The sequence below is a fragment of the Rhagoletis zephyria genome, unplaced genomic scaffold, assembly GCF_001687245.7.
Source record: "Rhagoletis zephyria isolate East Lansing unplaced genomic scaffold, Rhagoletis_zephyria_1.1 Rzeph_scaffold_01501, whole genome shotgun sequence".
NCBI lineage: Eukaryota > Metazoa > Arthropoda > Insecta > Diptera > Tephritidae > Rhagoletis > Rhagoletis zephyria.
Genome location: NW_016158585.1, coordinates 35,122 through 63,055, shown reverse-complemented (window position 1 = coordinate 63,055; position 27,934 = coordinate 35,122). Strand labels below are relative to the sequence as shown.

The 27,934-nt window shown below is 39.3% G+C and overlaps 1 protein-coding gene across 1 annotated transcript in view; it reads left to right on the top strand.

Moving 5' to 3' along the window:
• The window catches only part of LOC108364234 (chromatin modification-related protein eaf-1-like), an 84,831-nt gene that overhangs the window by 23,303 nt on the left and 33,594 nt on the right, over nucleotides 1-27,934 (top strand). The window contains exons 2-4 of the mRNA XM_017617825.1: nucleotides 1,495-1,869; nucleotides 21,644-21,812; nucleotides 21,883-22,049. Coding sequence (XP_017473314.1) covers nucleotides 1,795-1,869; nucleotides 21,644-21,812; nucleotides 21,883-22,049 — 411 coding nt within the window. The 5' untranslated portion in view covers nucleotides 1,495-1,794. The remainder of the gene's footprint in view (nucleotides 1-1,494; nucleotides 1,870-21,643; nucleotides 21,813-21,882; nucleotides 22,050-27,934) is intronic.

Sequence of the window (27,934 nt, the reverse complement as noted above, 5' to 3'; positions counted from 1 at the left end):
CGTTGAATTTTCATCAAAACACATATGAATTTATATAAAATAATATTTTATATTGACTTTGTAAATTTATAAAATTTATGCAATAAGAATTATTAAAATATGCAATTATGTAATATTATCTCTTGAATAACTAAGTTAAAATATTTTATGCTTATATAAGAAAGTGTTATAATTATATTACCATAGACCTTCGCGATTATATAACTGGATTTGGAAAGTTCTAGATCAACATTTTATAATATTTTAAGCATAGGAGCAGATGGAATTTTATTTTCAACGAAATTTTGATCTATGATTATGTACAAAGACAGTTATGTAAGCCGTTTTGGTTGGCATTTTAGTCATAGCTATGGTTGCTTCAAGACCACTGTGAGCTGGCAATGCTGCACATGTTTCCGCAGGGTTGCAGCATGTAGATTTTTCGTTTTTCGTAGCGTAGCTACGAATTACGAATTACGAAATTTCGGGTTCTAGAATAAGGGGGTAAGAAAGACAGATATATGTACATATATGTATTGAATGTTCCTTACGTTTTTACACATACATAGTGTAAAAGTGTTAGGGCTGTTAACTTATCTATTAACGATTCAACTATAGTTTAAAATAGATAAGTTTACGGCCCTTAATATGCTTAATTTGTTAAAAGGCTCATCAAGTCGATTAACCGTGTATGTTCTTGTGGTGTGATTGTACCAGCTGCTAGTGCAACTTCAAAAACTATTTGAAAGTCTTATGATTGTACCAGCATACTGGTGTCGTGAGTGGTGAAATAAGCTAAACTTTCTAAGTAAAAAGTATTTTGGCGGAAATTTCTTGCACTATAAGTGTCAAAGCCGTGTTTGTGGAAGATTAAGTTCCTGATATTGCAGTTGTAAATAAAAAAAAAAACACAATGTCTAACAAAATGGTAGAAAAATTATGAAATTTCGGCTCTAATCATTTCGATGTTCCTCGACCTCATTTATAAAGAAATGAATAAGCATGCTGGTAAGTTATATGCTTCGAGCCTGATGGAGCTGGTGGTGTCGTATATTTCCCCTTTTTATACAAAAAGGTTTTTGGTTGGATAAAACATTAGCTTCTTTTCCAGATCTCATTGTTTTTCTATACCATTACTTATTGAAAATGTTTGCGTGTATACTTACATATGTATATGTAAGTAAACAATTTTTGCGACCATTTTTAGCCACAACGACTTTTTTCGGTCTTTTTTTAGCCCTTTTTTAAAAGGAATTTGGCTACCACTAAAAAGATTCGCGGCAACACTGGTGGGAGTACAAAAAAATGGTCGCTGAAAAAAAGCACCATAGTACACAAATTTACATATTCCATACAGCTTTTTACGTTTTGCAGAATTATTTACTAGGCGTTCCCTTTCAATCGAACATTCCATGTTTCATTAGCTATGCAAATTATCTGCTCGTTTTGTCCTTAAAATGGTCTAAAAATGTTTTCGGTAATTTTTTTTAAATATTATTATTTTTTCATTGCCAGTAACACGCTTTCAGCATTACAGATGTCATGGTCACGCGAAATGGTTTTTATTCAGTCGATTAGCTGTTATGTAACAGCTCTTATTCCTCTTGTGGTTTGTCGTGTGTACATGTGTCCGATTAACAAGTTATGTCGAGCGTTGGATAATTTAATTTTGCGCAGTTAATTGAATTTGACGGTGCTACAATAAAGACAAAAACAACATAATTAAAAAACACTAACAAATATAAATCAGCAAACAAAACAAACATTATTAAGTGTTGCAAGAATGCAAAATAGCCTTGCTATAGTGATAAATCCATGAGGAGGACAAAAATAACAACAAGCACGAAAATGACACAACGACCGATTATTGGAAAAATGTTTAATTTACGGGTAAATAGTGATTTAATGTTTTTCTTATTAGAACAAAACATAATTGGAACCTTGTAATATCTATTGATTAATTTATATGTATTAAATAAATTATATTAAATATCTCTGCATAGCGTAATGTTGAAGGGCACAGCTTTTCGTCTTTCACAACCAAGATTTGTACAAAAGTCAACAGATTATTCACTAAATAGTATTTTACAACATTGAAGAATAGTTTTTATTAAATTTTTTGATTATTGTGTAAAGGAACAAAAAATGTTAGGCAGGTTTTTTTTTATATCAAGGTAACGATATACATACACTGCCGGAACGAAGTATTGGCACAGCAAATTTTTCACAATATATGCAACAATTTTTATTTTAATATTTTTCCGCCAATTTTGTATAAAAATATGGTTCATTCAACAACAAAAAACATAAAAATAAAATTCCTAATCTTTGTGTAACACTCGCGAAAATTCAGCAAATTTTCATCAAAATTTTCAACTTTTTAATCAGGTTTTTTAGAATTTTTATGAGTATGCATTTTTGCAGCCCATTAAATTCTAGTAAAAAAATACAAGTTCGGAGTTAGTCGAAAAATCGCGTCGAATTTTGAGAATTTTTTTGTTGAAGGTGTTTTCCATTTTTTACATATAAAGTACATATTTTCGAAAAAACATTTTTTCTATGGAAGAGACTGCATGAAAAAATTGCCAAAAATCAACGGTAATTCGTAGCTACTTAAAACTTGCACTTTATTATAATAAAATTGATTAAAAACAATTCTAAAAAATCTGATTAAAACGTTGAAAATTTTCATGAAAATTTGCTGAATTTTCGCGAGTTTTGCACAAAGTTTAGGAATTATATTTTTATGCTTATTGTTGTAGAATGAACTATACTTTTATGCGAAATTAGCGGAAAAAATATTAGAATTAAAATTGTTGCATATACTGTGAAAAATTTGCTGTGCCAATACTTTGTTCCGGCAGTGTATGTATCCATGTACCCAAAAATCGTTGGGCCATATGGTTCATTTATGCCATATTGGAGTGCTTACAAAATGCTCTTCTGTAATGCAGTGGCGGACCAACTCGTGTCTCTACACCACTGCACATGTTTTAATGATCGTAATCACTTCTTGATGTTTATTGGGGTGTGTTACCCAGAGGTAGGTAGATACTCCATGGTCCGGGAGTACTCCTTACATGCGAGCATGGAATAGTTGCGATTTTTGCAGGGCATATATCGCCGAAACTCTGCAAAACCGCAGATCTCAAAACACTCTCAAACAAAAAAACAAAAAAATCCCTATATTATTAACAGAAAATCGTGTTTAATAACTTTTTACTGAATATTAAAGATTAAGTACTTTTTAGGTAATTTTTACAATCGTAGTACTTTAAGGAGTATTTTGAATTAATTTTAGGCAACAACGAAGAGTAGTGATTTCGGAGATACGAGCTTTTGCCAAAGTACGGTCGATATGAGGCCATGAGTTAACTTCTTAAAATAGTTTCAAATGTGCTAAATTTTAAAATAAAGGTCACTTATTCCTTAACTTGATAGGACGCTATGTGTAGCTTTGCACCTTAAGATTTAGGTAAGTACAAAAAAATGGGTTAGGACATTTCTGCTCTCCCGGCCTCACCCGTCCGCCCCCGATAAAATGGTGGGAAATGTTTTTTATTGAATAACGCAAAAATATAACCCACCAAATCTGAGATGCTCTATCTTTTAATAGTATAAACGGCTTCCGGTTTCGACCGGAAGTATGTTAAACTGACCGGAAGTCCATTCTTGTTAATAGGACATACATTTACCACAGATTCGTATTATGCGGACAAAAATAGATAACTTTTATCGGAAACTTTTCTCTGTAATGGACTTCCGGTTAAAATAATGCACTTTCGGTCTATTTATCCCTTTTTTCGGTTGGAACCGGAAGTTCGAAGGTCATTTAGCGGTTGAAAAAGGCCCTTACGAGAAAAAAAGTTTCAAAAAAGGTTACATATGTTTACCCTCAGTATCCGAAACTGTAGTAAAAACATGTTTGTCTTATTTAAAAAGTGGACTTCCACCCAGTTTAACGCACTTTTTCAGCGCTGTTAGCTGAGTGGGTTTAATTGAAGCAAATGAGGAAGTTGTCGGTGTCGTGAGGGGTGCTCTCGCAAGCCGGCCATACTAGTATACAAGGCCGCATTGTTTGGCGGGTTGTAGGTGTTCTGAAATAAAGTGGTCAAAAAATTATAGCCGAACCACTTTTTGCCAAGTTTTAACGTATTATTTTCGTTGTTATTTAATTTTTTTTTTATAAAAATATAGTTTATTCTTTAACGAAATCCGTGTAAATCCAAGTTTCCAAATTTGTGCAATATTAAAAAAAAAATTCAACAACTCTTCGTACAAAGTTCGAACTTATTAAAAATTCTAAAAAATCAATCGTAGTTTTTAGCCATTTGAAACTTGTACTTTATTCTAATAGAATTAAATGGGCAACAAAACTGCATAGTCATTGTAGGCAATAAACTAAATTTTTTGAACCCGGCTTGAGTAAAACAACTAAAAGTCGATTTCAAATCTTTATTTTAATTAAATTCAACAACCTTCGCCGCAGGTTAAATAATTCTTAGTCTTGCTGCTGCCCCTTGCACGCGATTTTCCGAATGTCGCTTACTGCTCCCGTTCCTGTGTTTTTAGCCTCTTACCGAACGAACTCAGCCGTTCAGTTTCTCCAAACGACTCACGCTGAGCTTTATTTGTCGTAGGGCAAAGCTCTCGGTAGTGATGCTGCCACACTGTTTGTAACACTCCCCCCTGGTATATCCTGTGAATCAGGGTGTACCGAATTTAAATCGAGAACAGCAATTTTGGCAGCAGGGCGCTCATATACGCCACACACAGTCTTAAGCGATGCACTCCTAACTCTTCCATCAGGGCTCGTGCGCACTTTAACCACCTTTCCTTTTGGCCAACAGTTTCTTGGATTGTTTTGATCGACTATATAGGCAATGTCGCCAACTTCGATCGGCTTTACGTCTTCGAACCACTTACTTCTTCGTGTTATGATGGGAAGGTACTCCGCGACCCAACGCCGCCAGAAGGCGTCGGCAAGTTGCTGAGATGATCGCCAATTACGTCGTAATAAAACACCTTCAGTTACTGGTTCAGCAATTGGTTTAACGCCACTTGAGCTACCCAACAAGAAGTGGTTGGGTGTTAGCGCTTCATCGGCCTCATGATCCAATGGGATGTATGTCAGTGGACGCGAGTTGACTATCATTTCTGCTTCCATTAAGGCTGCTCGAAGAACTTCGTCGTTTGTATGAGTGTGGTGCATGATGCGATAGAGTACGTTCTTTATAGAGCGGACTAACCTCTGCTCCACCCATGTGGGGAGACGCGGGCGGTATAAAATTCCATTTAGTTGCTGGTGTCGTAAAGGTCTTGGTCAGTTGATCACGGTCGAGTTGCGCAAATGTGTTTTTTAGTTCTCTTTCCGTGCCTTTAAGATTTGTTCCATTATCGCTCCAGATTTCTAACGGACTACCTCTCCGTGCCATGAAGTTACGTGTGGCGAGAATGCACGAGTCTGTAGATAACGAATAGGCAATTTCGATATGCACGGCTCTCGTAGTTAGACATGTGAATAGGACCCCGTACCTTTTCTCACTGCTTCTCTTCACAGTTACTAGAAGCGGGCCGAAATAATCCACTCCTGTGTAGGAAAACGGACGGCAGTGATGAGCAATACGGCGCGTTGGTAGGCGAGCCATTCTTGGAATTTGCGGCTGAGCGCTACGGTTCCTGCAAAGCTGACAATGGCGCCGGATTTGGTTTGCCACAACTCGAAGTTTTGGAATCCAATAAAGTTGACGAACTTCATTGATGACAGTCTCCAAGCAGCCATGATGGTATTTTATGTGAAACTCGTTAACAATCAAGCGTGTAATGTAATGATTGCGTGGAAGCAACACAGGATCTTTCCTGTCATTCATTTTTACTCGCCCGTCTATTCGCAATACGTTATCACCGTCAAGGTAAGGTGATAATTTATAGATATCGCTATGCTTTTCGATGCGTTTTCCCTTCAATAACGAAGCTATTGAATCAGCGAAAGCGTCGAGCTGCGCCTTTTTCCAGAGTTGCTTTTCCGCTTTACAAAGATCCTCAGAGTCGAGCTGGTTGCGCACAACATCGCTGCCTCGCACCATACTAAGCCAGCGTCGAGCACAACTTATGGCTTGCGCAGTGGCACGGAGAAGACGATTCCACGAAGAAAATCTTTCAGGATTGGCAGTGATGAGATTTGATTGTGCTAATTCGCGGTGGAGGCCCACATACTGCGGGCGAAGTTCTTCAGAAAGCTCACTCTTTACAATATTCTGCTGGGCAGGCCACTCACCCAGTTTCAACTTTAAAAATGCGGGTCCCTTTAGCCAACGGCTTTCATTACAAAAATCGGGATCTCCATGCCATTTTGTTGCTTCATCGGCAACATTGTCGGCGGTTGGTACCCAACGCCACTCGTCCACGTTAGTCAATTCCAAAATTTCGCTGACTCGAAAGGCGACGAACTGTTTGTATCGGCGATGATCAGCTCGTAGCCAGGCCAAGACGGTGCGCGAGTCGGACCAATATGTGGAAGTGGCAATTGAAATGGAGTGTGATTCTCTGACGAGCTTAGAGAGACGAGCTCCCAAGAGCGCTGCCTTCAATTCTAGCCGAGGAATAGACATCACCTTAAGTGGTGCGACTCTAGTTTTACTAGAAACCATCGCACAGTCAACAATTTTACCATCTGAGTAACGCATGTAACACACAGCTGCATAGCTTGACTCGCTAGCATCGACAAAGGTATGCAGTTCTATTTGAGGTGGGCTGTCAAACTCGGTGCGTGTGTAGTTGCGTGGAAGACGCATGTCTTCAATTCTTGGAATAAGACGAATCCATCGAAGCCACTTTGTAAACTGCTCATCAGGAATGCGTTCATCCCAGCCGCAACCTGATCTCCAGATCTCTTGTAGGATTATTTTCGCAAATATCACGTAAAATCCGATGAGTCCAAGCGGATCATAGATTGTCATCACAAGACTCAATACTTCACGTTTAGTCGGCCGACGTTGATGAACTAATAAGTGAGATTCCTTGTACTTGGCTGATACTCTAAAGGCGAAATGGTCTGTAGATGCAATCCACCACATACCTAATGCCTTTTCGGTTGGTAGTTCACTTTCGAAATTTAGGCAAAGCGCTTTGTCTGATCTTCATTCAAAGCCTTCAACACACGGTCTGAGTTTGAAAGAAAATTTCGAATATGGAACCCACCTTTGGCATGAATGTATTGAACGTTTAGTGCCAGCTGAACTGCCTCCTCTTCGGTGTCCACATTGTCTAACATGTCATCAACGTAGTGATTTTCTACTATGCATCGAGCTGCACGGGGAAATTCATCTCGAAACTCAGCTGCGTTTTTGTTTTTTACAAACTGAGCGCAGCTCGGTGAACATTTCGACCCGAACGTCATCACTGACATGACATAGGTGACCGGCTCTATAGTGTTTTGCTCGTACCACAAAAAACGCAAAAAGTTTTGATCCGCAGGACGGATCCGCACCTGATGGAACATCTCTTCTATATCGGCAGTGATGCCGACGCGCTTTTGTCGAAATTTGAATAAAACTGATAGCAGTGGCGTTGTCAGGTCAGGGCCGGCGAAGAGCATAGAGTTAAGCGAAACACCGTTTACCGTAGCAGCTGCGTCCCACACCAGGCGAACCTTGCCTGGCTTGTTAGCATTACTCACTGCAAAAACAGGCAAGTACCAATATCTATCAGCGGCAGCATCCTCGGATGTCATTCGCCTGGCATATCCTTTCCGCAGATAGTCGGCAATCTTAACTTGAAGCTGCTCAGAAAGTTTGGGGTCACGTTGCATTTTCTTAAGCAAGCATCTCGCGCGATATTGTGCCATAGGCAGGCTGTCTGGCAGCTGCATATTAGGATGCTTCCATAACAAGCTAATTTGAAAGCGATCACCTACTCGAACTGTGTGTTGCTCTAGCTGTTCTACGGCAAGCTCATCGTCTTTAGACATTAACGCTGCGGCATTGGCTACCACGCCTAAATTATCGAGACATATGTGGGATTTAACAGCCTGAAGAAGTTCCTTATGCTCAGAGCAATCACATATGTGGTAGACGTATTGAGTTGCGCCTTGAAGTGCTATTGATCCGTGACCTTTAACTGTCCACCCGAGCTTAGTTTTCTCGGCTATGGGCGCGGAGTCATCACCTAATCTGGATTTTATGGCAGAGCCAAGTGCGGCGTTGTTTAGCCCAATTAAAAGTTGCGGTTTTACGTTGCCATACGACTGTAATGGTAAGCCCCTTAAATATTTAAACTTTGATTGCAGTTTCGCCGTGTCAAGCGATTGGGTGGGCAAATCGAGCTTCTTAACAGAACGTACTGCTTTCAGAGGAAATTTTTCAGTTCCCTGTTTGGATGATATGGCAAGGTCGACGGTAACTGAATCGTCTTCGTAGCGGTGTGTATCGCCTGTCCAGCGAAGGCAAAGTGGCTGCGGTGTGCCCTTCACATTCAGCTGGTGTAGCAGTTCTTCGTCGATTAGAGTGAGAGAGGAGCCGTCGTCTATAAAGGCATATGTCGACACAATATTAGCACCCGCGTGCAAAACTACAGGTAGGACGCGGAAAAGTGTTCCCTCTTCGCCAACGTTATGAGCGTTGATATTAGCCATCTGGGTTTTCTTGTTGGCTTTACACGTTTGTTCGTTAGTGGCAACCGAAGGTTCGTTGTGCAGTAAAGGGTGGTGGTAGCGAGTACATCCATTTACGTTACATGTACCCTTCGATTTGCAGTCGGACCACAAATGCTTTTTCAAGCACCGGTGGCACAATTTAAGCTGGCGTACAGTGTCCCATTTTTGGCTACGAGACATTTCCTTGAAAGAGTCGCAATTAGACAAAGCACTACAGTTTTCCTTACAAACGATACAGCTTACCGTTTTATGATGATGGTTAACAGCCCCACGTTTTCGCACCTTCGTTTGCTCAGTTGGAACGAGCACACAGTTGGCTCCTTGTGCCAGATGAAAGAGCCAATCACTGAAAGTCTGTAGGTTGCAGTTTGACAGGCCTTGCTTGTGCACTCCCCAGTACATTGGTAGTAAACCAGGCAGCTTCGACACAAGTTTTTGCTCCAATTCAGGGTTGCTGAGGTGGCTGGCAAGCCCCGATGCTTTAATAGTTGCGCATATATTTTGCACAGCGATAGCAAAGTCTACGATGGTTTCCAGTTGACTTTCCGATGGTGTTTGTAGTTCGCAGATTTGTTGCTGCAGCACGCTAATTATTAGTTCGGGACGCCCGAATCTCATTTGCAACGTTGAAATGATTTGTGGAACACAAGAAGAATGCAGTAGCAGATTCTTAACCGCGTTGCGGGCTGGACCCTCTAATGCTTGCCGGAGCCTTATCAGGTTTTCCTCGTCGGAAAATCCACAGATCTCGGTTGTTTGATTGTAAGTGGCATAGAAGAGCGGCCATTCCGCTGGCTTGCCGTTGTATTTCGGTAGTTCTCTGGGGAGGCATTTACGAGACGCAAGTTGGTCACTCGTCAGACGTCGGTGAGGAGATACGCCATATGCAGTGCTGGTTATGGGCGCTAGTGGGGATTGGTGGTTTGGCATACCAGCTGTTTGTTGAGGAAGCCATCCTCTATTCGCTGTTGGCCGCGCTTGCAGTTGTTGTTCCAGTGATTCGATTTTGTTTAGTAATGCCTGCATTACAGTGGCCGATGGATTGCTAAGTGGAGGCTGACGATTCAATAGTCCAGGCAAAAAACCACTTTCAAGAGGCGGATGGCATACGTTCGATGCTCGTTCTCTTGGTGTAGCAACACAGCCTAAACTTAGAGTAGGCGGTATTTGTTGAGTTGACCTATCATTACGGCTAAACAGTGTCGGGACTGCAGGCGGATGGTCGTCGGGGTCATCCTCCAGACGGATTGCGTCGATCCGATCTAAAAACGCACGTTGTTCTATCACCAGAGCTTCCCTCTGCTTTAGTATCTCACTCTGTTCCTGTAGCAATTCAGATATGCGCCGAATATCTTGCGCATTGTAATTCGTCGCTTGTGAGGTCGCGGAACTTATGGAATGACTAGGGCTGCTGGGGCGATTTCTAGTCAGAGGTTGGGCGTACGTGTTAGTGGGGCCCGCTCCTCCTGATCTAGCCCCTAATGGCCACGGATGTCCCTCCAGCGTTTCTGCGATATTGTTGTTGGGTGGAACACTATATTCCACATTGTTGGAAATACAATAAGTTGCTACCGATGATAGCGTATCAACTTCTACATTATTTGCGAACTCCTTGGACTCGATACTTGGCAAGTTGTTGGTCGAGGGTGCAGAATTGGCACCGATGTTTGCCCGAGCCTGCAAATTACGATCCATTAGCGAGTTTATGGGCACGTGGCTCGAAGCTGCAAGATTAGCAGCGATATTCGCGTCGGCTATTGTATGTTGCGAAGACAAGTCCTCCGACATAACCGATATTACAATACGACGATCAGGAGCCAATAAGAATTTTTTAAGTTTTTGTAGGCAATAAACTAAATTTGTTGAACCCGGCTTGAGTAAAACAACTAAAAGTCGATTTCAAATCTTTATTTTAATTAAATTCAACAACCTTCGCCGCAGGTTAAAAAATTCTTAGTCTTGCTGCTGCCCCTTGCACGCGATTTTCCGAATGTGTCTTACTGCTCCCGTTCCTGTGTTTTTAGCCTCTTAGCGAACGAACTCAGCCGTTCAGTTTCTCCCCTTTGTCGCTTATCATATCGATGGCCAATCAGCAAACGACTCACGCTGAGCTTTATTTGTCGTAGGGCAAAGCTCTCGGTAGTGATGCTGCCAGAATATAATTAAAAAACTCGAAATTTTTACAAAAACTTGTTGATTTTTTTTTTAAATTGCATAAATTTTTAAGGCGGTGGCACTCGATTGTTACATTTGTACAGATTAGTACATTTTTATATTGGGCTATTGGTACAAAATAAAGCAAGTAAAAAAGTATAAGTTCGGGCGAAACCGAATTTTATATACCCGGCGCAGTTATCAAATATCATCGTTTTAACTTTCTCTCAACTACCTTTGCATGATAAGCAGGGGTGTTTTTCCCCGATTTCAAACGTTTTCTATAATATACTGACTTAATGAAANAGTTCGGGCGAAACCGAATTTTATATACCCGGCGCAGTTATCAAATATCATCGTTTTAACTTTCTCTCAACTACCTTTGCATGATAAGCAGGGGTGTTTTTCCCCGATTTCAAACGTTTTCTATAATATACGGACTTAATGAAATCATTGAATCAAGTTTGGTAGAAATCGATAAAGCGGTTACCGAGATCGACCTTTGTAGTCATAAAATGGGCGGTACCACGCCCAATTCCTAAAAGTCTATAGCAGTCTTGTTTATGGTTAAGAGACTGTTGTAAATAAGTATTAACTTGGAGTAAATTAGTGTTCTCAGTTTTTGAAATATCGAAGTTTTCGTATTTTTGAAATTTATCGTTATACGGAACGGGGTGTAATTTTAGTTCGATTTGAATAATTTTCAACAAATTGCTTTTCCGTACCAAGATTATAAGGTGCACCAATTTTAGTTGAATTTGATGAATCGGTTACCGAGAGACATATTTGTGGTCATAAGTGGGCGGAGCCACGCCCATTGTCCAAAAATTTATATTAATCAAATTTTCTGCTAAGTGATTATTGCAACCGTCAATTTTCAGTGAATTAGCTTCAATAGTTACTAGATTTATCGCAATTTCGTGTTTCTGTAGNGCTTTTCCGTACCAAGATTATAAGGTGCCCCAATTTTAGTTGAATTTGATGAATCGGTTACCGAGAGACATATTTGTGGTCATAAGTGGGCGGAGCCACGCCCATTGTCCAAAAATTTTTATTAATCAAATTTTCTGCTAAGTGATTATTGCAACCGTCAATTTTCAGTGAATTAGCTTCAATAGTTACTGATTTATCGCAATTTCGTGTTTCTGTAAAATACCGTTATATGGGAGGTGGGCGTGGTTATTGCCCGATTACAAAGATTTTCAACAAATTTATTTGATGGACACTAAGAAAGGCTCGGACCGAGTTTGGTAGGGATTGGTGAAGCGAGTACAGAGATACAGCATATTATCATAGTGGGTGGGGTCACGCCCATTTTCCAAAAATTTTATAATAATATTAGTTTTTACCATAATTCTACTTCACATACTAAATTTCAACAATTTCGATTAAATATTTACTGAAATATCGTAGTTTTTGCACTTTTCGAAAATACCGTTATATGGGAAGTCCGATTTCGCCCATTTTCAATACCAACCTACCTTGGGTAAAGGGCAATCTACACACAAAATTTCGTTGAGATATCTCAATTTTTGCTTGAGTTATCGTGTACACAGACGGACGGACGGACGGATGTACAGACAGACATGGCTTAATCGACTTCTATTTTCATTCTGGTCATTTATGTATACATTTGTTTATATCTATCTCGATTCGTTTTGGCTGTTACAAAAAACCGTTATGTGAACAAAATTAAAAAATGGCAATTTTTTTTGTAGTCAAAAGATTGGTACAATCCAGCGATGTTCTATTGAAAAATTTCAATAAATTAATTTTCGTGATTGGGATAAAGAAAATATTTGGGTATTCAAACAATTGGGATACTATTTGCACCAAATTTTGGCAAATACCCAATCGTGTGACATTTCCTTTAAACTTGTATTTATATGGATGTTGTAAAAGAATCGACTATAAAAAAATAACCAAAAGAAAATAACAACAAAAATAATATTTTAAAACTTGTGAAAATTTGGTGTGGCTATAATTTTTCGTCTACTGTACAATAGACTGCATCACCAAAAAAAGTTGCGGTTTTTCCGGCGGGATTACCAAACCTAGTATATTTTAAGACTTCTACCAAAATATTTCGGAAAAATATTAAGGTTTACGTGAGCTGAACCGGTTTGAAAATACCTCTAAAAATGGGCTTTTTTATGAATAACAATAGTTTCACGATGGATTTTTTGGAAAAAATACCCCCAAAACAAAACAGTTTAAACTTAAAAAATCTACATAAATATTAAAAAATATGCCGAAGGCTTCATACCTTTCATGAACATCTGAAAATTTTACTTTAACAGAATACTGCATTTGAAACAATTTATATATTGACAGCATACAAAGATAGCGGAGATACATATATAATTATATAAATGATATCTAAACAATCAGAGGTATGGAAGATATAACAATCTAAGTGATTGTCACTGCTGTGTTATCGGTATGTAAACCGGTAACACAATTTAATGGGTTTAGCTTCCTACATAAAGGAGATATGTCGCAAAAACTGGTATCTGAACAATCAGTGGTATAAGAGATAAAGCATATACAGCATAGATTTTGACGATTTTGTCAGTAGACTTTGTATTATTATTTATAAAATAGCTTACGAAATTTATCGATTTTAGCTGTCCAAATAAAGGAGTTTTACAGTTAAACCCCATANTTGTATTATATCATTCTTGTAGGGACCCGATCTTCGCCATTTTCACTGTAAGTATTATTTGATAATGGGTGGAAATACAGCGAAATTGCATGTTCCCAGCTGCATATATGGAGGAGTTATAACAAAAAAATCGCATATCTGAACAACCAGTTGTATGGAAGCTATAGGTTATAGCGACCCGATCTTCACCATTTTCGCCTTAAGTATTCTCTTGATAATGGGCGGATATAGTGCGAAATTTCATATTCCCAACTGCATAAATGGAGGAGTTATAACGAAAATTATCATAACTGAACAATCAGTTGTATGGGAGATATATGTTATAGTGACCCAATCTTTGTTATTTTCACTGTAAGTATTCTATTAATAATGAGTGAAAATGGTGCGAATTTTTATGTTCCTAGCTGCATAAATGGAGAAGTTATGGCGAAAAATCTCATATCTGAACAATCAGTTGTATGGAGGCTATAGGTTATAGCAACCCGGTCTTTGCCATTTGCACTGAAAGTATTCTTTTGGTAATGAGTGACAACAGTGCTAAATTTCATGTTCGTAGCTACTTAAATGGAGGAGTTATAACGAAAAATCTTATATCTGAACAATCAGGGAGCTATAGGTTATAGTGGTCCGATTCTTCCGGTTCCGGCAAATGATTAATAAGTTATAAAAATACACTTACCTTCCAAATTTCATCCGGATATCTCGAAAACTGAGAGACTAGATTGCATACAAACAGACGGACAGACAGACAGACGGACATGGCTAAATCGATTCAGTCCGAAGTTCTGAGCATTCAAGTATACATTTTAATGGGTCTTTTTATTTTTATCAGTATTTTTAGTAAGCAAAGTCCTTTAAAACTTCCAAGTTAAGACGTCAAGTGTAGACTGCTCTACCAATAAGCAAGTACTGTTTGTTTGTTGCTAGGCACGATTGAGAGAATACAAAGGTTGCGCCGATCTCGGACCGCTATTCCTCTCTTAACGAATTTGACAGAATCGTTGTTTGCATGACGTCACACTTGTGCAACTTGTTTACGTTTTTCTTGCAACATTTTTTCTTCTTCTTCCATTCTTGCTCACGTTTTGGTATTTCTCTTTCGCAATTGCACCAGTGTGACGTCACACAAAAGTTATTCTCAAAAATCCTCTCTGATCGGCGCAATCTTGTATTCTATCATTCTTGGTTGCTAGGAGGAAGTTTGACTTTTTCTCGTTCAACGCTAAACCAATCTACTCTGCCTCCAAAGAAATGTCAGGGGCTGGCTGATATATATAAGACATGGCCCTATACCGAAAAGCAAGGCAAAAGTGCCCCAGTAAGCTGGGACTAAGACAGGAGTGACGTACGGGAATGATTCACATTGTCTAAAACTTCGTTTGGCGTCAAAGGCTTCTGCCGGTTTCAACAGAGCATAACGCACCCAAATATGATGACTTGTGAAGTCTTTAAAAACATATTTATATTAATTTCCAAAATATATTTGTCTGCTTTTAAGTACAACTATCTTCACAAATAAGGTACAATTTAAAAATTTAATACTCCATCCGTGGGTTCTACCAAAACTTTTTTTTCGGTTCAGCATGGGCTTTCGTTATCCTGCAGCAATAAAATTTTAATTATCTATGCCTTTGTTATTTCGGTCAACAGTCGGAAAAAAATTCTCACATACCCTAATATCCAAACATATGAACATAAATTGATATTAGGGTTGTTCGAATTTCCTAGAAAGTCGATCTTAGACTTTTCGATTGACTCTGTACAGTCGACTTTAAGAGTCGACCGATCGACGAAGAAAAGTCGACTTTTTTCGACATTTTATTAAAAAAATGTTTTAATTATACTCTGCGTTTAACTCATATGTGTGAAAATTTCTCAACTGGACCTCGGATTTCAGTCAAGTTCGAATTTTTGCGTGAAAATTTGTTGGTAAAGAGGTTTATAGATGTGAAAGGGATTCTGAGAATTTTTTTGAAAAATTTTAATTGTAAAGTTTTTGTAAGCAAATATATTTTTAAGAAATCTTTTTTTCAAAACTCATTTTCTCTTAAAATATTTGACGAAAGTTGATGAATTTTTTTTTTGTAAGCGTAGTGCTTAGAGCTTTAAAAAAAATATTTTTGTAATTTAGAAAATTTTTTTTTTTTAAATTTACACATTGTAAATTATCAATTTGCATTAAAAATATGTTCTCAATGAGCGTTTTCTATTTCGTTTATATTTTCAAAAACTGCATTTATTCAAGAAAATATTTGTAAAAAAAAAATGTGTTAGATCTTTTTTGTTTTTGACTTACAGCAATATTTGTCACAGCGCGCACGCATCGTGAACCATGCACGCTCACCGCCTATGCGCGCAACGTGTTCACTAGAAAGCGCGTACAGGAGCAACTAACAATTTCTTACTTATTTCCGACTTTTAACGTAACCTCATATAATAGTGATGGCATTTATGGTATTTTTAAGGCATTTTTGGATTAAGCTTGGTATGTGAATAGCTCAGTGAGAGGGGAGACCAATATGTTTGCATGTATGTATATAAAAAAAATATTTATTGGACCAAAAAGTAGTGGGTAAGCACTGTGGCCAATGGTAATCAACTATTACCACCTCCGCATGGTTGTAAGCCATGCAGATTCCGCAGAATGCTCCGGAAGCAGTGTCCGGAGGATGCATCCGACTAGGCAGAGCATCCTTTGAACTGCCATCAAATTATAACTTAAGAAAGTTTTATTACATGGCAGTTGAGAAGTGCATGAACATAAATTTCATTAATTTAATGAAGGAAATTTTTGCACATGCAGCTGTACATAGCATGCATTTAGGCGCCTGGTGTTAGCAGTCGCGTCTAAACATACCGGCCCCCCTAGACGATTTGGTCGTCTAGTAGATGTAAAATAAGCCGCAAATATCCGGCTCGAAGGACCATGAATAGCTCAGTGAGAGGGGAGACCAATATGTTTGCATGTATGTATATAAAAAAAATATTTATTGGATCAAAAAGTAGTGGGTAGGCACTGTGGCCAATGGTAATCAACTATTACCACCTCCGCATGGTTGTAAGCCATGCAGATTCCGCAGAATGCTCCGGAAGCAGTGTCCGGAGGATGCATCCGACTAGGCAGAGCATCCTTTGAACTGCCATCAAATTATAACTTAAGAAAGTTTTATTACATGGCAGTTGAGAAGTGCATGAACATAAATTTCATTAATTTAATGAAGGAAATTTTTGCACATGCAGCTGTACATAGCATGCATTTAGGCGCCTGGTGTTAGCAGTCGCGTCTAAACAGTATGTGTTAAAATAATCTGATCAAGTCCATTTTTTTGGAATCATCAACCTTCGTCAAATACTTTAAGAAAAAATAAGTTGTGAAAAAAAGATTGGTTAAAAATATATTTGCTTATAAAAACTTTAAAAATTTAAATTAAAAAAAAAAATTCTCAAAATCTCTTTCACATCTATAAACCTCTCTACCCTCAAATTTTCACGCAAAAATTCGAACTTGACTGAAATCCGAGGTCCAGTTAAGAAATTTTCACCCATATATAAGATATAAATGTAAGGGTCAAAATACGCCAAAAATATCATCTTTTACTAGCGGTCTTTAGAATAAGTGAAGCGAAATTCAATGCTAGGTGAAAAACAAACAGACACTAAAGGATTTTTAAAAATTTTGAAAATTGTGCCAGTTATACAGCATGAAAATGTTGGTTGTGAGGGTTTTTAAAAATTTATATTTTTGGAAAATAATTTAAAAATTTTTAAATTTTCACCAAAAAAAATCTAAAAATTTTCTTGAATCGATATTCAGTAATTACGTACTTTTGGAAAATATTGTCTTTGCGATGGAAAAGAGGTGCCGAGTATTGGTAGAAATTTAAGTGCCACTTTTTAGACACCGGATATTCTCCCTTGGGGTGTAGTCGTTGTGCTGGGTATGCAGTTACAGTTGCACGGCTATACTCAATCCCGACTCTTGCGTCCTCGATCGCGCACTCTAGGCAACGTGAGTGATCCATGTGCGAGATGCGGCAACCAATCCGATTCGAGCCTTGGGTCACGGCAGAAAGAGAGGGAGCTTCAGTAAGGCCACTCCGACTTATTCGGTTTAAAGGCTCACTGAAGTCTGCAGCGTCTGTTCACCAGTAGGTGCGGCTGCAAGCGGCTCGCTATATAAACTGTATTCGGTTGCGAAACCACCCCCGGACCAGCAATGGGTTGTGCGCTGGGTTTGGGACTCGCCACGTAAAATCAGGCTCCCATGAAAAATCCAAACAAAGCCTTGGATGAGAACCCCCCTTTTGATGACGACCACGGCAAATGTTTAAAGGACTACGATTTGAGGGCATGCACCTGGAATGTCCGGACCCTTAATGGGGAAGGTGCCTCTGCCCAGCTGGTTGATTTCCTCGTAAGAACAAAAGCTAACATCACTGCCATTCAAGAAATGCGTTGGACGGGGCAAGGAATGCAATGCCTGGGGCTTTGCGACGGATTCTACAGCTGCCATGTAAAGGAGCGCAAATTCGGTGTTGGATTTGTGGTGGGAGAGAGACTCCGTCACCGAGTACTGTCGTTCCCCCCGGGGACGAGCGTCTAGCCACAATCCGCATCAAGGCGAGAATCTTCAACATTTCGCTAATCAGCGACCATGCCCCGACGGAAGAGAAGGACGAGGCGTCCAAGGATCTTTTCAATGAGCGCTTGGAGCTCACATACGAGCGTGGCCCCCGCCATGATATCAAAATCGTGCTTAGCGACTTTAATGCCAGGGTAGGCAAGAAAGGGATCCTTGGAACCACCGTCGGAAAATTCAGCCTCCACCACGAAACGTCCGACAATGGACTGAGGCTGATCGACTTCGCCGGGGCCCGAAACATGGTAGTATCCAGTACTAGGTTCAAGCATAAAAAGATCCACCAAGCTACGTGGCTGCCTCCAGATCGAAAAACGAGAAATCATATCGATCATGTTGTGACAAACGGAAGGCATGCCTCCAGCGTTTTGGACGTACGTACACTCCGAGGGCCAAACATTGACTCGGACCACTATCTTGTTGCAACCAAGATACGCAATCGCCTCTGTGCAGAAAAAATTGTGCGCCCAAAAATACAAGGAAAGCTTAACGTCGAAAAGCTGCAATCACAACAGACGGCCAATATATTCGCTACTCGACTCTCACACCTGCTCTCAGAGAGCACTCTACGAAAATCCGACATATGCGAGCAGTGGAACCTGTTCATTAAGTACCGCCGCCGAAGAAGTAGTCTGATTCCAGCGAGCCCGAAAGAATAACTGGTACGATGAGGAGTGTCGAGAAGCTGCAAAGAAAAAAAATCCGCCTATAGGGCCACGCTGCGATCGGGCGTAGCGCGAGCCATGTCGGACCATTATAGGGAACAGAAGAAGGAAGCGAGACGTATTTGCCGCAGTAAGAAGGGAGAGGACGAAGTACATGAGTGGGCAGAGCTTGAAGTGCTGGTCGACAGGAAAAACGCCCGAAAATTTTATTAGAGAGTAAGGCGACTTACAGAAGGTTTTAAGGCCAGGGCGAACTCTTATAAGAACAACAATGGCGACCTAGTAACTGATGTCCAGAACATACTTAAATTATGGACGGAACACTTTTCCATCCTACTGAATGACAACAACTCTGAAAGTAGTGGAGAAGATGAACCCGACCCCCCGGTCGATGATGACGGAGTCGATGTTCCACCACCTGACTACGACGCGGTAATAATAACAATAGCGCGCTTGAAAAACAACAAAGCTGCTGGAGCTGACAGCCTGCCACCTGTGCTATTCAAGTACGGCGGCGAGGAGTTCGTAAGGTGCATGCATCAACTCTTATGCAGAATATGGTCAGATGAACGCATGCCCAACGACTGGTATTTAAGTGTGCTCTTCCCAATCCACAAGAAAGGCGACCCCGCCATTCGCGCCAGCTACGGGGGATCAGCCTTCTAAGCATCGGTTACAAGATCTTATCGAGCGTGTTGTGTGAAAGGGTGAAGACCACCGTCAACGAACTGATTGGGCCTTATCAGTGTGGCTTCCGGCCTGGCAAATCCACCATAGACCAGGTATTCATAATACGCCAAATCTTGGAAAAGACTCGCGAGAAAAGGATCGAGACTCACTATCGACTATTTGTCGACTTCAAATCCGGTTTTGAAAGCACTAAAAAGAGTGGCCTATACGCCGCGATGTCTGAATTCGGCATCCCCTCGAAATTGATACGGCTGTGTAAAATGACGTTGCGCAGTACCAGATTTGGGAAAGACTTCTCCGATCCGTTTCCTACCAAACGAGGTTTCAGACAAGGTGAGTCCCTTTCGTGTGATTTCTTTAATCTGATGTTGGAGAAGATAATAAGAGCTGCAGAGCTGAACCGCTCAGGAACAATTTTCTACAAGAGCATGTAATTGCTGTCGTACGCCGATGACATCGCCATCATCGGTAGCAAGGACCGCGAAGTCTGTTCTGCCTTTACCAAGCTGGATAAGGAAGCAAAGCAAATGGGTCTGGTGGTAAACGGGGACAAGACAAAGTATCTCCTGTCATCAAACAAACAGTCAGCACATTCGCGCCCTGGCACGTTACTATTTATTGACTGCAACAATTTCGAGAACGTAGAGAATTTCGTATACTCGGGAAGTATGGACAATGACAACATCCGATGAGGCGGCTCTTGGAGTATTCGGGAGAAAGATGTTGCAGAAGATATACGGGCCGTTACGCGTTGGCGATGGCGATTACCGCGGACGATGGAACGATGATCTTTACAACGACAAAGACATAGTGCAGCGAATTAACATTCAGCGGCTCCGCTGGCTTGGCCATGCCTTTCTNATCATCGGTAGCAAGGACCGCGAAGTCTGTTCTGCCTTTACCAAGCTGGATAAGGAAGCAAAGCAAATGGGTCTGGTGGTAAACGGGGACAAGACAAAGTATCTCCTGTCATCAAACAAACAGTCAGCACATTCGCGCCCTGGCACGTTACTATTTATTGACTGCAACAATTTCGAGAACGTAGAGAATTTCGTATACTCGAGAAGCATGGACAATGACAACATCCGATGAGGCGGCTCTTGGAGTATTCGGGAGAAAGATGTTGGAGGCCCCCACTGCGTTGGAAAGACCAAGTGGAGAAGGACTTGGCTCACTTTNCGCTCCAGCTCTGAAAGTATTCAACTCGGAACCCGCTGGTGGTAGCAAAGAAAGAAGGAGGCCCCCACTGCGTTGGAAAGACCAAGTGGAGAAGGACTTGGCTCACTTTGCATTTCCAATTTGCGTCAGTTGGCACAGAAGAGAAACGACTGGCGTGCTTTGTTGAACTCAGCTAGTGGATTGGGATTTTCCACACGACTAATGTCGCATATCAACTGGAATTGTTTAGGCGCGTGTGCTAACACCAGGCGCCTAAATGCATGCTATGTACTGCTGCATGTGCAAAAATTTCCTTTATGCAATTTATGAAATATTTGCACATGCACTTCTCAACTGCCATGTAATTTAACTTTCTTAAGTTCTAATTAGACGGCACTTCAAAGTATGCTCAGCCTAGTCTGATGCATCCTCCGGACACTGCTTCCGGAGTTTTTTGAGGACTCTGCATGGCTTAAAACCTTGCAGAGGTGGTAATAGTTGATTACCATTGGCCACAGTGCCTACCCACTACACTACACTAAATGCAAACATACTGGTCTCCCCTCTCACTGAGTTATTCAGGAATTTTACCAGCAACATTTTCATCGGTGTTTAAAATTTTGTACCTTACGGACTGGCTAAATTCGAGCCAAAGACTGTCTGTAGAAACTTACAAAAGCTCATGGAGGAAAACTTTCTTGGATGAAATTATTAAAATAAACACTTATGTATTTCTTACCTCGTTATTAACTGAAGATTTTGGAGACAAACGATTAACAAATTCGAGGAATTTGTTTTCGTATAATAATTTAATGCGCTGCTCTTAAATGATTTGACAATGTTGTTGTGTTGTCATTAAAATTCATTTCTCTACCACACTTTTCACATTTCACCTAAATTTTATTGGGATTTTTTTTTTTTAAATACGACCAAACAGCACTCCGCGCCATTGTTAGAAGATCAGTTTAAATTTAAGAGACGTCACAGTACATATGTATGTGACTAATCAAATGCATTCTCATCCAATTTTTCTTCAACAGTTTGCTTTACTCTCGATTTCATGCTTCTCTATTGCTTTCGCTGAAAATGTGGCGAATATTAGTGATAGCTTGGCTGTGGAAACAACCGTCGATACAATAAAGGTCACTACAAGCCTGGCACCTGAGACGAAAAGTAAAACGGGAAAGCGTGATTCTTCTGATCAAATTGGTGAGTAAAACATATTTATAAGCTTTTTTTAACATACATATGAATGTACATACATAAGTATTCTACTCAGGGCCAACAACTTTTACACTCAAGGAGGATGAGCCCTTTAAACCAATAACTGGTGCAACTAATCATCAACAATTGCAAATTCCGCCACAGCAATTTCAGTCTCAGTCATTAACGAGCACCTTTCAGCCTACTACAGTACGTCATGTGGCCGAAGAGGCGGCTCCGCAGGTAAAAGTCTATTTATTACATTCTTGTGTACACAAGTAAATACATAAATACGCATACATATGTTATACATACGAACCATAGTTGCCAACTTGGTGCTTTAAGCACTAGATTTAGTGCTTTTTGAAAATTAAAACGCCAAAGAAAAATGCTTTAGTGCAAGTGCCTTTTTTAGTGCTTTTTTCTGAACTCAATATTTTCACAGATAGTTAAAACATAAAATTATTTGAAATATTTAAAGCTGTGGCGGCACTGAATTTACAAGAATCTACAAATTTAAAGCCGAAGTTGCAAACCCACGTTCTTGTTAAATTGTATTCGCCTTGAAAATGCTAGTACACAGGTAATGGTGTTTTCGTTTCTACCAAAAAATTTCGCATTTTCGGGTTCGATTCTAAATTAAAGGCAAAGGGTGAGAAAAATTTGTGTTCGTTTCTTAAAATGTCACACTCTTGTAAGGCAAGAAGCTTTGCCAGGGGTGAGCTAGACAAGGACAAGAAGCAAAAACATGTCATCTTAAAGGGTTGAGTGTAACATCAAACTCATTTTGCACCGGGAAAGGGCAAAATTTTTTGGAAGAAACGAAATCACCATAAGTTAAGTATTTCTTTTCTAGTTATTTGTACATATTTTGATTGATTACACAGTTCGACAAAGTTAGACTTTTTCAAAACGCATCGTATCTTGTACATATTTTGGTGTTGAATCCAAATATGGTCGCAGAATTGTTCTAGCAAGTGAGATATCCTAACCTCAAAGTGCCAAAAACATGGTTTTTTTCGATATTTGAGATTATATTAGTTGTGTTTAATGAGACCGAAAAAAGTGCAGAGCAGCTCAAGTTAGAGCAGAATCGAGCAGCTGTCAGAAACAATAGAGCAAGTTGGATCAACTCAGGTCAGAAATCTCATGAAACACTTTTCAGGCAGAAGTTCTCAAAACAGTTGCTTGCTCTAAGTTATTCCATCAAAAAAGCTGGTACAGAAAATCGTGCGCTAAGTTGCTCTAGTTCCACTTAGCGCAGACTCATGAAACAAAAATTAGAGTAAGTTAGAGCAAGAAAAATCCTCATGAAACACAATTTTATGAGATTTCTTAACCTGGCGTCACCTAGAGCAGCTCATTAAACACAACTATTATGAAAACAACAATTTTTTTTCTACTTAGGGCATCATTTAGTATGAATCTTCCCCTTTAAAATTAATTTTAGTTGGTTGCGATTCGATTTTTCTTTCTCGAGGTATGTATACCAGTTTTAATGTGCAGTACTTCGGTATTATAAGTAATCATGGCATGGGTGGAGGCTGTTCAATCGTTATGAAATCGAAGAAGTTTTGTGTATTGATTTATACTTGTAAATATTGTTTATTTTTTTACTTTTGTTAAGTACAAACTGTTAGGAAAAAGTATCCTTTCATTCAAAAAAATGTAATGCTTTTAGTGCGGTAAAACGCTTTTTTTTCCAAGTTTTGGTGCTTTTTGAAACTCAAAAGTTGGCAACACTGATACGAGCAATTTGAAAAGTCAGTGACTTTTTGAATTTCCCGCGCAGTAACTCTAAAATGTAGTTTACTGAGTTCCGTTGTGGTGGTACCAGCACAAGTTCAGATCGTCCAAAGAGATCGTCATGCTAGAAATTGTCTAAAAAATCCATGGAATGTCATTTGACGATCGGAGAATGAAAGTGTGTGAAGTTGCTGAGGCTGTAAGCATCTCAACTGAGTGGGTACATAACATCTTACATGAACATTTGGATATAGGGTTGCCAAAATTTTCTAAGAAATTTATAGTACTTTTTCAAAAATATCTGAAAAAATATAGTACACTTCAATTATATAGAGTATTTTTTTTTAAGAAAAAGTAAAAATGCTTTTTAAGTGTATATCTTTTTCTTTCTTATGTATTTCCGCTATAAAAAATATATTTCTTTGAAAGTATCATATGCTTTATCGCAATCAATATATAAATTAATATAAATCAAAAGTTAATTTTTTATTAATGAGATATTCGCTTTATTTCTCTCACCTCACCATTTCACAATCTTAATAGAAAAAACTCTTTCTGTGAATGCCGAAGTTGTAGGAAAATAGAGCATAAGCGAAATTATTTTAAGTAAATTTGGTAAATCTTTTGTCATTTTTGATCTGTGGACCCTTTGTTTGAAGGGTTGTGTTTTTTTAATATTGCTATTTCAGTATAAATTCATACACTTTAAAACATTTCTTTCTTGAAAATTTCTGAAATATGTATATTTATATTTACAACTGAAGAAATATCGTATTTTTGCATACTATATTTTTTTCCAACAGCGCTTGCTAACACTCGACCATAAACGCAACCGAGTGACCATTTTAACAGGCCAACCTAATATTCACACACGACGGCAATTTCCTGTAAAAAATTTCTTATGCACATACAAGTTACAACATACAACCGAAAATTGAACGGCGTACGTAAAAAGCTAACTCAAATTCCAAGATTTATGTTGCGTGACATTTCGGTTGCCGTTTGTGCTCATGTGACATTTTGGCGCTACTAAGAATTAAATTTTGTTCAAGAAACTTCTGTAAATTAGACAGAAATGCAACTCTGACAAATCACGCACGCAAATTTATTGTAAAGCAGTGGCTGCAGGCGTACCGTCCGGATAGATAATGAGGCTCTTAGTCCATCATTCACGGACAAATTTAAATTTCAATTTATTTGATATCGTTTATACATTAGTACATCTACTTGTGAAAGTATGTATGTATGTATGTGCCAGGTTGCAGTCTAAACGGACAGACAGAATCCAACAAAATTTTGACAGAGTATTGCCATGACACCTGAGCCTATATTAGGATGAAAAAANGGACAGACAGAATCCAACAAAATTTTGACAGAGTATTGCCATGACACCTGGGCCTNTCTGACAAATCACGCACGCAAATTTATTGTAAAGCAGTGGCTGCAGGCGTACCGTCCGGATAGATAATGAGGCTCTTAGTCCATCATTCACGGACAAATTTAAATTTCAATTTATTTGATATCGTTTATACATTAGTACATCTACTTGTGAAAGTATGTATGTATGTATGTGCCAGGTTGCAGTCTAAACGGACAGACAGAATCCAACAAAATTTTGACAGAGTATTGCCATGACACCTGAGCCTATATTAGGATGAAAAAAATTGGGATCCGACAAGGGGGCGTGCCACCTCCCATAGACGTGAAATTTTTAATCAGCCATACTTCCAGACCATAAGTCACATGAACTTGAAACTTGATATGCAGACATGTCAATGGTAGATGCTTATAGGCGGGTATATATAATCGAGTTTGTAGAAGGGGCGTGGCACATCCCATCAGCTATAACTTCGGAACCATAAGTCACACGAACTTGAAATTTGGTAGGCAGACATATCAATGGTAGGTGCTTATAGGAGGGTATATATAAACGAGTTTGCAAAAGGGGGCGTGGCACATCCCGTGGGCGTGGAATTTTTTATCAGCTATAACTTCAGAACCATAAGTCACACGAACTGGCAATTTGGTTTGCAGACATATCAATGGTAGGTGCTTATACGAGGATATATATAAACGTGNTAGGAGGGTATATATAAACGAGTTTGCAAAAGGGGGCGTGGCACATCCCGTGGGCGTGGAATTTTTTATCAGCTATAACTTCAGAACCATAAGTCACACGAACTGGCAGTTTGGTTTGCAGACATATCAATGGTAGGTGCTTATACGAGGATATATATAAACGTGTTTGTAAACGGGGGCGTGGCACATCCCATAGGCGTGGAATTTTTTATCACATATAACTTCGGAACCATAAGTCACACGAACTTGAAATCTGGTATGCAGACATATCCATGGTAGGTGCTTAGACGAGGATATATATAAATGAGTTTGTAGAAGGGGGCGTGGCACATTCCATAGGCGTGGGATTTTTTATCAGCTATATCTACGGAACCATAAGTCCCACGNGTAAAAGGGGGCGTGGCACATCCCATAGGCGTGGATTTTTTTATCAGCTATAACTTCGGAACCATAAGTCACACGAACTTGAAATTTGGTATGCAGACATATCAATGGTAGGTGCTTATAGGAGAGTATGTATAAACGAGTTTGTAAAAAGGGGCGTGCCACATCCCATAGGCGTGGAATTTTTTATCAGCTATAACTTCGGAGCCATAAGTCACGCATCGAACTTGAAATTTGGCATGCGGACATACCAATGGTAGGTGCTTATAGGAGGGTATATATAAACGAGTTTGTAAAAAGGGGCGTGCCACATCCCATAGGCGTGGAATTTTTTATCAGCTATAACTTCGGAGCCATAAGTCACGCATCGAACTTGAAATTTGGCATGCGGACATATCAATGGTAGGTGCTTATACGAGGGATATATAAACGTGTTTGTAAAAGGGGGCGTGCCAGATCCCATAGGCGGGGAATTTTTCATCAGCTATAAATTCGGAACCATAAGTCACACGAACTTGAAATTTGGTATGCAGACATTCCAATGGTAGGTACTTATAGGAGGGTATGTATAAACCAGTTTGTAAAAGAGGGGCGTGGCACATCCAATAGGCGTGGAATTTTTCATCAGCTATAACTTCGGAACCATAAGTCACACGAACTTGAAATTTGGTATGCAGACATTCCAATGGTAGGTACTTATAGGAGGGTATGTATAAACCAGTTTGTAAAAGAGGGGCGTGGCACATCCAATAGGCGTGGAATTTTTCATCAGCTATAACTTCGGAACCATAAGTCACACGAACTTGAAATTTGGTATGCAGACATTCCAATGGTAGGTACTTATAGGAGGGTATGTATAAACCAGTTTGTAAAAGAGGGGCGTGGCACATCCAATAGGCGTGGAATTTTTCATCAGCTATAACTTCGGAACCATAAGTCACACGAAGTTGAAATCTGGTATGCAGACATATCAATGGTAGGGGCTTATAGGAGGGTATAATTGTAAAAGGGGGCGTGGCACATCCCATAGGCGCTGAATTTCTTATCAGCTATAACTTCGGAACCATAAGTCTCACGATCTTGAAATTTCGTATGCAGACATTTCAATGGTAGGTGCTTATAGGAGGGTATATATAAACGAGTTTGTAAAAGGGGGCGTGGCACATCCCATAGGCGTAGAATTGTTCATCAGTTACAACTTCGGAACCATAAGTCACATGATCTTGAAATTTGGTATGCAGACTAAGGACGTTCCGATACCATCAAAGTATCGATACCTACTCAAATGAGTTTACTCAAATCGCTATTTCGATACTACTTATATGAGTGAACCGAATGTATCGATACCTAGTTATATCGATAACTTTTCATCCTTTTATATGCAACAAAGCGAAAGTAATTTTCAGGCGTTATCTGTGACATATCTTTTGCGACACCTATCTCAGCTGCCGATTCAAAGCGCCCTATCTCAAATATTTTCAATATGTTTTCAGTTGAGGTTTCGATATGTTTATTTGATCATTTGTAACATTAGAAGTAATACGATTACTTAGATACAAAATTAAACCTTTGAAAGGTTCCCACAAAACGTTACGGCTACAAAGCATTGCTTGAACTTTGTAAAAATTTATCCCCGCTTTAGATTTTTGCGGTGCCATTGCTTAGAGCAATTATCTTTCATAAAAGCGAAGCAATTATTTTCCATAGAAAAAATATGACCGAAAGATATGGCACTTCCTCAAATTGATTCGATACAAGTACTTTTATTTCGATACTAAGTAGGTATCGATAAAACGATTCAAGTAAAAAAAGTAGTTGGTATTGAAACAAAAGTATCGAGTACATACTCGTATTTACTTATATCGGAATATCCCTAATGCAGACATATCAATGGTAGTTGCTTATACGAGGGTATATAT